Source organism: Scyliorhinus canicula, chromosome 8 (assembly GCF_902713615.1).
Source record: "Scyliorhinus canicula chromosome 8, sScyCan1.1, whole genome shotgun sequence".
Taxonomy (NCBI): domain Eukaryota; kingdom Metazoa; phylum Chordata; class Chondrichthyes; order Carcharhiniformes; family Scyliorhinidae; genus Scyliorhinus; species Scyliorhinus canicula.
This window is the reverse complement of record NC_052153.1, coordinates 113,795,310-113,809,252: the sequence shown is the minus strand read 5'-3', so window position 1 is coordinate 113,809,252 and position 13,943 is coordinate 113,795,310. Positions and strand designations below refer to the sequence as shown.

Sequence of the window (13,943 nt, the reverse complement as noted above, 5' to 3'; positions counted from 1 at the left end):
GCTCTTTGGGAGGGTTTAAACTAGTTTGGTAGGGGGATGGGAACCAGAGCTATGGATCAGAGGTTAGGGTAGCTGTTGAACAGGTAGAAATAGTATGCAGCAAGTCTGTGAGGAAGGATAGACAGTTGATCGGGCAAAGTTGCACTCAGTGGCTGAGGAGCATAAAGTGGGAACAGTTGTTCTTGGGGAAATGCAGAACAGTAATGTGGGAGTTGTTTAAGGAGCACTTGCTGCGAGTGCTGGATAGTTTTGTCTCTCTGAGACGAGGAAGGAATGGTAAGGTGAAGTAACCTTGGATGACACGAGAACTGGAGCTTCTAGTCAAGAGGAGGAAGGAACCGTACATAAGGTTGAGGAAGCAAGGATCTGACAAGGTAGCCAGGAAGGAACTCAAAAATGGATTTAGGAGAGCTAGAAGGGAGCCCTGCTGGGAAGGATTAGGGGAAACTCCAAGGCGTTCTGCACTTTTGTGAGAAATAAGAGGATGATGAGAGTGAGAGTAGGGCCGATCAGGGATAGTGGAGGGAACTTGTGCCTAGAGTCTGAAGAGATGGGGGAGGCCCAAAATGAATATTTTGCTTCAGTATTCAAGAGTGAGAGGGAGCTTGTTGCTCATGAGAACAGCGTGAACCAGGTTAATAGACTCAAACAGGTTGATCTTTAGAAGGAGGATGTGCTGGAAGTTTTGAAAAGCATCATGATAGATAAATCTCCTGGGCCTGATGGGATATACCCAAGGTTACCACGGGAAGCGAGGGAGGAGATTGCTGCGCCATTGGCGATGATCTTTGCGTCCTCACTCGCCACTGGAGTAGTACCTGATGATTGGAGGGAGGCGAATGTTCACCTGTTCAAGAAAGGGAATAGGGAAATCCCTGGGAATTACAGACTAAGTCAGTCTTACGCCTGTGGTGAGCAAAATATTGGAAAGGATTCTGAGAGATAGGATTTATGATTATTTACAAATAACATCGTTTGATTAAAGATAGTCAGCATGGCTTTGTGAGGGGCAGGTCATGCCTCACAAGCCTCATTAAATTCTTTGAGGATGTGACGAGACACATTGATGAAGGTCGGGCAGTGGATGTTGTGTATATGGATTTCAGTAAGGCATTTGATAAGGTTCCCCATGGTAGGCTCATTCAGAAAGTTAGGGGGCATGGGATACAGGGAAATATGGCTGTCTGGATACTGAATTGGCTGGCCGAAAGACGACAGCGAATGATAGTGGATGGAAAGTATTCCGTCTGGAGGTCGGTAACCAGTGGTGTCCTGTAGGGATTTGTTCTGGGGCCTCTGCTCTTTGTTGTTTTCATACATGACTTGGATGAAGAAGTGGAAGGGTGGGTTAGCAAGTTTGCTGATGACACGAAGATTGGTGGAGTTTGTGGACAGTGTCGAAGGCTGTTGCAGGTTACAACAGGACATTGACAGGATGCAGAGCTGGACTGAGAAGTGGCAGATGGAATTCAACCTAGATTAATGTGAAGTGATTCATTTTGGAAGGTCAAATTTGAATGCTGAATACAGGGTTAAAGACAGGATTCTTGGAAGTGTGGAGGAACAGAGGGATTCCTCAAAGTTGCCACGCAGGTTAATAGGGTTGTTAAGAAGACGTATGGTGTGTTGGCTTTCATTAACGGGGATTGAGTTTAAGAGCCGTGAGGTTTTGCTGCAGCTTTATAAAACCTTTATAAAATATTGTGTCCAGTTCTGGTTGCCTCATTATAGGAAGGATGTGGATACTTTGGAGAGGGTGCAGAGGAGATTTACCAGATGCTGCCTGGACTGGAGGGCATGTCTTATGAAGAAAGGCTGAGGGAGCAAGGGCTTTTCTCACTGGAGTGAAGAAGAAAGAGAGGTGACTTGATAGAGGTATACAAGGTGATGAGAGGCATGGATAGAGTAGATAGCCAGAGACTTTTCCCCAGGGCGGAAATGGCTGTCACAAGGGGACATAATTTTAAGGTGATTGGAGGAAGGTATGGGGAGATGTTGGAGTAGGTTCTTTACATAGAGAGTGGTGGGTGTGTGGAATGCACTGCCAGCAGAGGTGGTGGAGTCAGAGTCATTAGGGGCATTTAAGCGACTCTTGGACATGCACATGGACAGCAGTAAATTGAAGGGGTGTAGGTTAGGTTGATCTTAGATTAGGATCAATCGTCGGCACAACACCGTGGGCCGAAGGGCCTGTACTGTGCTCTACCGTTCTATGTTCCATGACCATTCTCCCGATGTTTTTACTCGTGTTGCAGAACCTTCCGATTTTTATTCTGGAGGCTTTTTTTCAGACGATTAATGCATTGATCTCAAGGTTTGTGTGGGCGAGGAAAGCCTCACTGGTGAAGAATATGCTGCTGGAGTGGGGATGTGGGGTGGGCAGGCTGGCATTGCCAAATTTGATGAACTACTACTGGGCAGCGAATATAGGTAGCCATGGTCAGGAAGTGGGTAGTGTGGGAGCAGATGGAGGCAGCCTCTTGCAAGGACACTAACTTCGGGGCACTGGTGACGGCTCCTCTGCTGGCCAGGTACTCCACAGGTCTGGTGGTGGCGGCAGTCCTGAGGGTGTGGGGACAGTGGCGGCAGCACCTGAGGCCGAGGGTGCCTTGGTTTGGGCACCGATTTGCGGGAATCACAGGTTTTCTCCAGGGTAGACGCAGGGTTCCGGGGGTGGCCGAGTGCAGGGATGAGCGGTTTGGAGGCCTATTTGTGGGGGGCAGCTTTTTGAGCTTTGAGGGATTGGTGGAGGAGTATGAGCTGCCCAGCGGGAATGAGTTGCGGTACTTACAGATGCGGGACTATGTGAGGAAACATTTCCCGACTTTCACCCTTGAGGTTGCAGTCGAGGAGGTTCCGAAAACCGGGGCTGGTGAGGGTAGCGTTTCAGAGATCTAGAAGGAATTGATGGACTGGGAGGGCATCCCGAAGTTAAGCGAAAGTGGGAGGAAGAGCTGGGGAGGAAAGTGGGAGGAAGAGCTGAAAACCGTTTATCGACTTCTGCAAGGATAGTTGAAATGTTAGCGGGGGAGGGAGGGAGGGGGATGGGGTTGGGGGCGATTCTGGGATTTTAAAAAAGGAGGCAGTGTAGGTGGAGGGTAACTGCAGAGAGGGTGGGGCGGTGGAGTGTTAGTTATTTATTTGTTATGTGAATTCCTGTTTGTTCTCTTTTTGGTTGTGTTTGATGTGTATGTATATTATATACTATACACACACACAATATATATATATATATATATACATACACACACACACACACACACACACACACACCTTAATGAAAACATTTTAAAAAAAGACTATGATCCTTGGTGCTAGATTTCCAATATAAATATTAAGTGCTAAATAGACTGATCTCTGCCGTCCGGTTTAGTTAATCCTCTAGTTAATTAATGTTTTCAATGTATTTTTGAAATTTAGTGCAGATTCCCTACCAGCCAATCAGATCTCATCTGTTCTTATATAGTGGACGTTTACTATTTTCAGGCTGTAAGAACCTTTCCAGAATCTAAATAATTTTAAAAGGTAGTCACCAATGCATCCACTATCTCTCGTGCCACTTCTTTAATACTCTAGGCTGAAGCTCATCTGATCCAGGGGATTTATCAGCCTTCAATCCAGTTAATTTTTCAGCATTACCTCGTTGGAATACTAGTTTCCTGTGTTACCTCATTTTCAGTTTCATAAGTCCCTTGGTTGCCTCGCATTTCTGGGAGATATTTTCTATCATCCTTTGTGAAGACATGCAAAGTAGCTGTTTTAGGTTTTCAGCCATTTCCCTGTTCTCCACTATAAAATCTCCTGTGCCACCTGTAATGTGCCCGCATTTGTCCAAGCTAATCTTTTCCCTTTAACGCACCTAAAGAAGCTTTTTAAAAAAATATATTTTATTACCAACATGAATAAAACAGGTTACAACACATAAACACCCCGGGAAACATACTTCCCAGCAATCAACTATATAGTCTGTACAAATATTTTCCCTTTTTCACCCCCCCCTCCCACGCAACGAACACAGCTCCTCAAAAATGGTCACAGACATTTTCTCAAAGACCTTTTCTCAAAGTCCTCTGTGGAGCTCCTTAAATGATATTTTATCTTCTCCAACGCAGGAAGTGTACAGGTCACCCAACCAAGCCGCTACCTCCGGTGGCGATGCCAACCGCCACTCCAGTAAAATTATACGCCGTGCAATCAGAGAGGTGAAGGCCACGACATCAGCCTTCCTCCTCTCCATGAGCTCTGACTTCTCTGAAACCCCAAATATCGCCATCAAAGGGTCTAGTTCCACCTTCTCATCCACTGTCCTGGCTAAAACCGCGCCTAGAATCTTCCCAATTTTTGGCAACCTCAAAGCATGTGCACGTGATTCGCTGGCCCCCACCCACACCTCTCCCACTCATCTGCTACCCACTCATTCTCGCCTGAGTCATATGCACCCTGTGCACCACTTTAAATGCTATCAGACTCATCCTTGCACAAGAGGAAGTCCCGTTTACCCTACACCGTGCCTCACTCCATGCTCCCCAATTGATCTCCCCTTCCCATTTCTCCTTGATCTTCATATCCGCTCTCCTCCCTGCCCCCCAGTCAGTTGTATATATCCCCAATTCTTCCCTCCCCGTCCACATCTGGAAGCAGCAGTCGCTCAGGGTGTATCCCAGCAACCTAGGGAACCCCTCCAGACCTTTCACGCAAAGTCCTTAACCTGCAGACCTGAACTCACTCCCCCTCGGCAGCTTTACCCTCTCCCTTAGCTTCTCCGGACCTTCCTCCAAATACAGATCCCTTACCTTGGCCAGCCCCACCTCCCTCCACCTCCTGTATACACTATCCATCCCCCCCGGCTCAAACCCATGATTCTCGCACAGAGTTAGCACCGACATCCCTTCCACCCTAAAATGCCTCCTTAACTGATTCTATATCTTCACTGTGGACTGCCTAAAGAAACTTTTAACAGTCTTCCTGGATGTTCCTTATTAGTTGGCATTGATTTTCTATCTTCCCTTTCTTACCCTGTTTCTTGGCCTGCTATGTTCACAGGGTTAAAATTTGAATTATTCATTGCCTATGTGTTGACCTGACTTTGGCAGTATCTTCACTTCAGAATTAGGCAGTGGGTTCAAACCTCACTCCAGGCATGAACAGAAAACGTTTTTCAATTTTTCAATTTTTTTTTTCTCCCAATTATGGGGCAATTCAGCGTGGCCAATCCACCTATCCTTGGGTTGTGGGGGTGAGACCCACGCAGACATGGAGAGAATGTGCAAACTCCACACAGACAGTGACCCGGGGCTCAGATCAAACCCGGGTCCTCGGTGCCGTGAGGCAGCAGTGCTAAGCACTGTGCCACCCTATTGAACAGAAACACTCAATAATAAACTCTTAAAGGGCAGCACGGTGGCCTAGTGGTCAGCACAGCTGCCTCACGGCGCTGAGGTCCCAGGTTCGATCCCAGCTCTGGGTCACTGTCGGTGTGGGGTTTGCACATTCTCCCTGTGTCTGTGTGGGTTTTGCCCCCACACCCCAAAAATGTGCCGTGTAGGTGGATTGGCCACACTAAATTGCCCCTTAATTGGAAAAAATAATTGGGTGATCAAAATTTTTTAAAAAATAAACTCTTAAATCGTCAAGTGACGTCTTTCAGAATAGGGTTAGGCTGACCTGCAGGTGGGTGTGCAAAAATAAAAATAATTCATGGCACGGAAAAAGAAGCAGGTAGTTCTCCTGGTCAACTTTCATCCATAAACTACCAAATAATTTGGTTTCTTTTACATACTGCTTTAGCAATTTTTTTCCTGTAACTGAAAGTACTATATTTTAATAAATACAAAATGTGAAGAATGCTTCATTTGTACTTTTATTAACATTATTAAGACTGTGGAGGAGATTGAGGGAGTACTGGGTCGTGACTTCTATCCAACCCTCGCTGAAGAGAGATCTCGATGGGAGAAGGAGTTAGCAGCTCTTCGGGAAGAAAATGAAAGCCTCACAGCAATGCTGTGTAGCAAAGAAGATGACCTTAACAGGACAAAGGTCACCATGAATGCTATTCGGGAGGAAAGAGACCGTTTACGTAGGAGGGCAAGTATCAGTTCTGCAACAGGTTATGCAATCATGTGAACAAGTAACCTACAAGATGAAATACATGCATACATGCAAGACCTTCCAAAAGTCCCCACCAAAAACAATCTTAAGTCATGTATATGGCCAGCATTACTATTACAGATCTTCTGTTCATCTGAATTTTTATCCTCCTGTTGCTGGAGCTGTGAAGCAACAGTACTACCCACTGTGCTATCGTGCTGCCCCTAATAATAACCGGTCTCTTTGATCAAACCGTTGACCATTTTCCCTATATTTTCCTTGTGTGGGTCGGTGTCAATTGTTGCTTGATAACACATCCAGTGAAGTGCCTTGGAACATTTATTGTATTTAACCTGATATATAAATTCTGTGATGAATATCACGTTCGCCGCCGAATTCGGTTTGAAATAAGGCAACAGAAATTAATAATATCAACATTTTAATTCAAAGTGGAATAAAACCACTTCAGCTAAAGGTCGTGTAGACGTTACCACCTGCTGGGAGAAACTCTGAGCTGGTTTCAAAGGCTCATTAATACAAGCAATTACAGGATAAGAAAGACCTTCCTTTGACACACCATGAATTCTTTGGGATCACTCCCTCCACCTATAAATATTCAAACCATGAGGACAGGAAAATCTTACCATAAATAACACACAAATCCTTCCCAACTATACCTCTTGACACTTAGAATAACACACTCACAAAAAGTGTCAGTTTTGGTATCTAAAAAACATGACAACACTGAAAAAAGACAGGCCTCTATGCGAGTCCCCTTTGCCAATATACCTTAAGATATTTGAACTTTACACAGACTCTTCGATCATTAAAATATGTATTGATGATAATACATCCAATTAACCATTTGGCTATAGGTAATTAACCAACAATAAGTGACAAGAATACAGAAGCAGTCCTTGACTGATAAGAGAATGTTATGTACATAAAAAGAGGGGCATTTTAGCAGAGAGGTACCCTTCTCACTCCCATGCAGGAGTGTGGGCCAAAGCTCTGTTCTTCTAGCTTGCCTCGTCAGACAAAACCTCAAGTTTTGTAAATATGTTTTTGTTTAACTTCTTAGAAATGTATTAAGAAATTGATAGGAGATACTTTAGGATTTTCCATATTTCAGATATCTAATTCTATTGAGAGAAGTTAGTGTGTTAGCAGGTAACCTAGGACTGTTAACGATTTGATATTAACATAATATAGCATAAGATAGCTAAAGACTGTTAATCAATTTATATTTTTAACTCTGCAATTTTGTATGTATCTATTGGGAGTATTTTTAAAATAAAAATACTTTGATTAAAATTATACTGTGTAAGAATTACTCTCAAAGTTTAAACTCCTAGACACTCATTTAGGAAGCCTTAAATGGCTAGGACCCACGACGATAAGAGGTAAAGATTTAGTTATGAGTGACGCATCTGAACTTTCCCCATAGAAAGTAGCTGAAATCCTGTTTAACTGTCTGAGACCCGGAAAAGCATTCTCCCTTCATGAGATCTATTCTGAGTCTTGGCAGGAAAACCAGTTTCCCTCTTTTGGTGGGTTAACCTAGAGCATAGGTTATTAATAAAGTATTAGTCGAGTAAAGTCGAGAATAACCTATAACCTTCACAATACAAATTGTTGTTATTGAAGGTACTTTTCAAATGTTTTTTTAAATATTTTTCTTTGAGACATTTTCATATGTACAAACCGAATCAGAAGAGCGACCAAACAACTCAAGATAAAGAACCAACATCCACTTCACCCCCTTCCCCTGCTCCCCTGTCACAACTCCTCCGCACATCCCACCTTCCCCATTTTCCCCTCCCAGTTCCTCTTCCCATTTACGCTGAACATCTCCCACCACAGCTCCCTCCCACTCCATTAACTCCTTATAGACATTTCACACCTTCCCCTCCTCCTTCGACAGCACCTTGTCCTGCAACCCCAGGGGCGGCAGCCCATGAAAGGATTGAACCTCCCACCTTACATAGTCCCGAACCTGCAGGGACCTAAAATCATTCCCCTTGGACAACTTGTACACTTCCTCCAGGTCCCCCAACTTTGCAAATTTGCTCCCTATTAACAGATCGCCAAAGCGCTGAATCCCTGCCTGCGCCACCTCCGAATCCTCACGTCCAGCCCAGCCGGTGCATGCCTATGGTTATTACAATTCGGCACCCACACTGAGGCACACTCCAGCCCCACATGCTGCCACTACTGCCCTGCACACTTAGGGCCGACACCACCACTGGGCTCACGGGCTACTTGCTGGTGAGATGGTAGAGGTGTCATCATCAAAGCCCTTGAACACGTACCCCTGCACAATGCCGCCTCCATTTGTCCCCACACCGACCCCTTCCCGACGGCCCATTTCTTAACCATGGTAATATTTGTCGGCCAGTAGTAATTCATCGTATTCGGCAGCGCCAGCCCACTCCCCCCTCGTCCCTGCTCCGAAACAGAAACCTTGGCAGTATCGTCATTTTTACCGTCTGCACCCACCTTGCTAGCGACAGCAGCAGCACACCCCACCTCTTAAAGTATGCCCTCATCTGCTCCGTCAACCGAGCCAGGTTCAACTTGTGCAATTGCCCCCAGTTGCATTCCACCTGAATACCCAAGTTTCTAAAGCTCACCCCTACCACCCTAAACGGACGGCAACTCCCATCGCCTCCTTTCCTGCCCTTTAGTCTCAATCGGGAACACCTCGCTTTTTCCCATATTCAGTTTGTACCCCGAGAACCGGCCAAACACCCCAGTCCCCAAGATGCTGCCCACTGGGTCCGAAATATATAGTAGCAGGTCATCCGCATACATTGAGACCCTATGCTCGACGCCACCCCTGCTCAATCCCTCTCCAGTCCCTTGGTACCCTAAGCGCCATTGTCAGCAACTCTATTGCCAAAGCGAAGAGCAATTGGCAGAGCGGGCAACCCTGCCTCGTTCCACAGTGCAGCCCGAAGTACTCCGAACTCGCTCAGTTTCTCAACACACATGCAGCCGGATCCAATCAACAAATTCCTGCCCGAACTGTCCCAGCACAAATACGTCCACTCCACCCAATCAAAAGCATTCTCCGCATCTATCACCACTAATATCGCCATCTCCTGCCCCTCTGAAGGCTTCATGATTACATTAAGTAGCCTTCTCACATTCACCAACAACTGCCTGCTCTTCACAAAACCCATTTGATCTTCACCTATCATCCCCGGGACACAGACCTCAATTCATGAGGCCAACACCTTCGCCAATAACTTGCCATCCATGTTGAATAATGATATCGGGTGGTACGACAGCAGTGGCTCTGGGTTCATCCCATACAACTCTACCGGGAACCATCTGGGCCTTCCCACCCTGCATTGTTCCCATATGCTCCATCACCTCCCTCAGCCCAATTGGGGCCCTCAGTCCCTGAACCAGCCCCTCCTCTACTTTGGGAAACTCTAACCTATCCAGGAACAGTTGCAACCCCTCCTCCTCAGCTGGGGGCTTCGACTCGTAGAGCCTGCTATGAAACGCTTCAAACACGCCATTCACCTCCTCCGGGTCCATCACCACCCTGCCCCTAACATTCCTAACTCTGCCAATTTCCCTCGCCGCCTCTTGCATTCTCAATATCCTACTGGCCGTCTCCCCGTACTAATGCACTAATACTCCGTAACTGCTCCAACACCTTCCCAGTAGAAACTAGCCCAAACTCCCTCTGGAGCCTCTCCTCTCCTTCAACAGCCCTGGCTCCGGCCCTTCCGTGTATCTCCTGTCCACCCTCAAAATCTCGTCCACCAATCTAGCCCTCCTCCTGCTCCAATTTCTCCCCACGCCCCCAGATTGATATAAACTCCCCCTTGACGGGACATCACGGTGGCGCAGTGGTTAGCATTGCTGCCTCAAGGCGCTGAGGTCCCAGTTCGATCCTGGCTCTGGGTCACTCATCATGTGGAATTTGTACGTTCTCCCTGTGTTTACGTGGGTTTCGCCCCCACAACCCAAAGATTTACAGGGTAGGCAGATTGGTCACGCCAAATTGCCCCTTAATTGGAAAAAATTAATCGGGTACTCTAAATTTAAAAATAACTCCCCCTTGACTACTGCCTTGAGTGCTACCCACAGTGGGGCAGTCGTGATCTCCCCCGTGTCATTTATCTCCACAACGTTGCCCCGAATAGCAGCCCTTACCTGCTCACACTACTCCACGTGTTTAGCAGAACCACTGTCATCCCCTCCAACTTTCCATAACCATACATATCCCCCCCCCCCCCCCCTGCGGATCGGCCACAATGCTCCCACCTCGAATGCTACCCTCTTGTTGACCAGCAGTGCCACCCCTCTTGTCTTCATATCCAGCCCCGAATGAAAGACCTGCCCCACCATTATTTTCTCAGCCCTGTCTGGTTCCCCAACTTCAGGTGATTCTCCTGTAAAAATGCCATGCCCGCCTTCAAACTTCACAGATGGGTGAACACACGCCTGCCCCCAATAACCCACCACTAACACTTTAAAGAGCACACAAAACTCAACCAAAGTTCAATGTCCTCACTCTCTTCCCAATCCATTAGCCCTCATAAATTTCATCGCCTCCTCTGGCATGTCGAAATGAAACTCTTGCTTCTGGAAAGTCACCAACAGGCTAGTACAATTCCCCAAACCAAACCTCCATTTTGAAGAGGGCAGTCTTAATCCAGTTAAACCGGCCCTCCTCTTTGCCAGCTCCACACCCAGGGCCTGGTACAGCTCGTTCCCTTCCCAGGTACATTTCCTGGCCTGCCTCGCCCATCGAAGAATCTTCTCCTTGTCCAGAAAGTGGTGCAACTGCACCACTAGAGCCCTTGGCGGCTCGCCCACCTGTGGCCTCCTCCTCGGTGCCCTGTGTGTTCGGTCCACCTCCAGGGACCGATGAAAGGCCCACATCCCCATCAATCTCTCCAGCATCCTTGCCACATACACCGTGACCGCCACATCTTCAATTCCTTCAGGCATCCTGACAGTCCTTAGGTTTTGCCTCCAAATCCTCCACCTTCTCCCTCAGCTTCTGGCTCTCCCGCATAGCTTCCACCTCGGCCACCAATGAGGCCAACTGCTCCTCGTGCTCCCCCACCTCCTCCTGGGACTCCAGCCTCTGCTCAACTTGCTCGATCCCAGATCTCAGCGGCTCCACCATCTTGTCCAGATACTCCAGGGCCTCTTTCCTCTGCTGCTGAAACTTGTTATTCAAGAACTCCACCAGCTGCTCCATCAACCACTTGGTGGGCAGTGCGCTCCCTTGCCCTCCACCATCTTTCCCTGTGGTGCATCATGGACACTCTCCTGCTCCAACTGCACTTTCTTTCTTGTGGAATACCTCATCCGCTGATCTGTGCACCAGTCACACCAGAGGAGTATTACCTTCCCCAAACACTCCTGTACCATTTGCCCTCAAATATTTTGCCTTTCGGGAGGGGAAAGTCTGAAAAAAATCTGCCTTGAATGGGAGCCACCAAATGTGCGTCCCCATACTCCATGGCCGCTACATGAAGTCTGTACTTAACAAGTGTTGATAGGACTCTCATGTCTCACAGTACAACTGCACATCAAGCTCAAATTAAAAAAGTAAACTCAGCTTTTAAGATTGTGCTGTCTGGGTCACTGTCCGTGTGGAGTTTGCACATTCTCCCCGTGTTTGTGTGGGTTTCGCCCCCACAACCCAAAGATGTGCAGGCTAGGTGGATTGGCCACGCTAAATTGCCCCTTAATTGGAAAAAAAATGAATTGGGTACACTAAATTTATTTTTTTTAAACGATTGTGCTGTGAATTCTGTAAATCCACTACAAAATCAGTCTGTTCTCCTGGATGTCGTAATAATTGAAAAATAAAATAACTATCCTCAAATAATGTGTACTGTCCTTAGAATAATTTATTCCTGCTGTTAACAATGGTTGCAATCATTTTTCTTTTTAATTCAGGTTCGAGAGCTACAGACACGTTTACAAAGCATACAGGCATCTGGTCCAGCTAGTCCAAGTCGTTTGACTGCAGCCAATCGACCAATCAACCCCAGTACTGGTGAGCTCAGCACCAGCAGTAGCAGCAATGATATCCCTATTGCGAAGGTGAGTCTCTGGCTTCTGACGTTTTCACAATCGTTCTGCAGCTGTTGCAGAGGCTTAACTATTAGCTGGGAAATCTTATAACTTGGATTGGATTGGATTTGTTTATTGTTTATACCGAGGTACAGTAAGAAGTATTTTTCTGCAAGCAGCTCAACAGATCATTCAGTACATGGGAAGAAAAGGGAATTAAACAAAATTCAAGAAAATACATAATAGGGCAACACAAGATATACAATGTAATTACATAAGCATTGGCATCGGATGAAGCATACAGGGTGTAGTGTTAATAAGGTCAGTCAATAAGAGGGTCATTTTATTACTTTCTCTTGGGAACATTTTAGAGTAGTCATGGAGAAGGCTCTTGGTTTTGCACCGGAGGGGGAGGAAGATCTTTATTGCTCTTTATTTAGAGGCTTTAAGGTAGATTTAAAAGGTATATGTCAGTATTAATTAGTGAATTAATTCATTTTGTAATATGATACAGTTTTTGCATGATATACTGATCAATTAATAATTCTAAGAATCATTTCTTGATGGTAGGTGGCTGAACGAGTAAAATTGTCAAAGACAAGGTCAGAATCTTCATCTTCAGATCGACCAGTCCTGGGTTCAGAAATCAGCAATATTGGAGTAAGTATTTGAAATGTGATGGAGATAACAGTTCTCAATGGTCTGTAATTATCTGGGCATGGTCTATAAATATCTGGTTATGTACTAATTTTACCTATAAAACCTATTGGAAATTAGCAAACATGACACCACTATTTAAAAAAGGAGGTAGGCAGAAAGCAGGTAATTATAGGCCAGTTAGCTTAACTTCGGTAGTAGGGAAGATGCTGGAATCTATTATCAAGGAAGAAATAGCGAGGCATCTGGATGGAAATTGTCCAATTGGGCAGACGCAGCATGGGTTCATAAAGGGCAGGTCGTGCCTAACTAATTTAGTGGAATTTTTTGAGGACATTACCAGTGCGGTAGACTACGGGGAGCCAATGGATGTGGTATATCTGGATTTCCAGAAAGCTTTGGACAAGGTGCCACACAAAAGGTTGCTGCATAAGATAAAGATGCATGGCATTAAGGGTAAAGTAGTAGCATGGATAGAGGATTGGTTATTTAATAGAAAGCAAAGAGTGGGGATTAATGGGTGTTTCTCTGGTTGGCAATCAGTAGCTAGTGGTGTCCCTCAGGGATCAGTGTTGGGCCCACAATTGTTCACAATTTACATAGATGATTTGGAGTTGGGGACCAACTGCAATGTGTCCATGTTTGCAGACTAAGATGAGTGGTAAAGCAAGAAGTGCAGAGGATACTGGAAGTCTGCAAATGGATTTGGATAGTTTAAGTAAATGGGCAAGGGTCTGACAGATGGAATACAATGTTGACAGATGTGAGGTTATCCATTTTGGGAGGAATAACAGCAAAAGGGATTATTATTTAAATGATAAAATATTAAAGCATGCTGCTGTGCAGAGGGACCTGGGTGTGCTAGTGCATGGGTCGCAAAAAGTTGGTTTACAGGTGCAACAGGTGATTAAGAAGGTGAATGGAGTTTTGTCCTTCATTACTAGAGGGACTAGGGAGGTTATGTTGCAACTGTATAAGGTGTTAGTGAGGCCACACCTGGAGTATTGTGTTCAGTTTTGGTCTCCTTACCTGAAAAGGATATACCGGCGCTGGAGGGTGTGCAGAGGAGATTCACTAGGTTAATCCCAGAGCTGAGGGGTTGGATTACTAGGAGAGGTTGAGTAGACTGGGACTGTATTCGTTGG

General features: G+C 45.9%; 1 protein-coding gene across 1 annotated transcript in view; it reads left to right on the top strand.

Moving 5' to 3' along the window:
- LOC119970453 (colorectal mutant cancer protein-like) overlaps positions 1 to 13,943 on the top strand; it is a 306,036-nt gene that overhangs the window by 190,324 nt on the left and 101,769 nt on the right. The window contains 3 exon segments of the mRNA XM_038805079.1: positions 5,878 to 6,084; positions 12,025 to 12,171; positions 12,712 to 12,801. Of these exon segments, the coding sequence (XP_038661007.1) occupies positions 5,878 to 6,084; positions 12,025 to 12,171; positions 12,712 to 12,801 (444 nt within the window).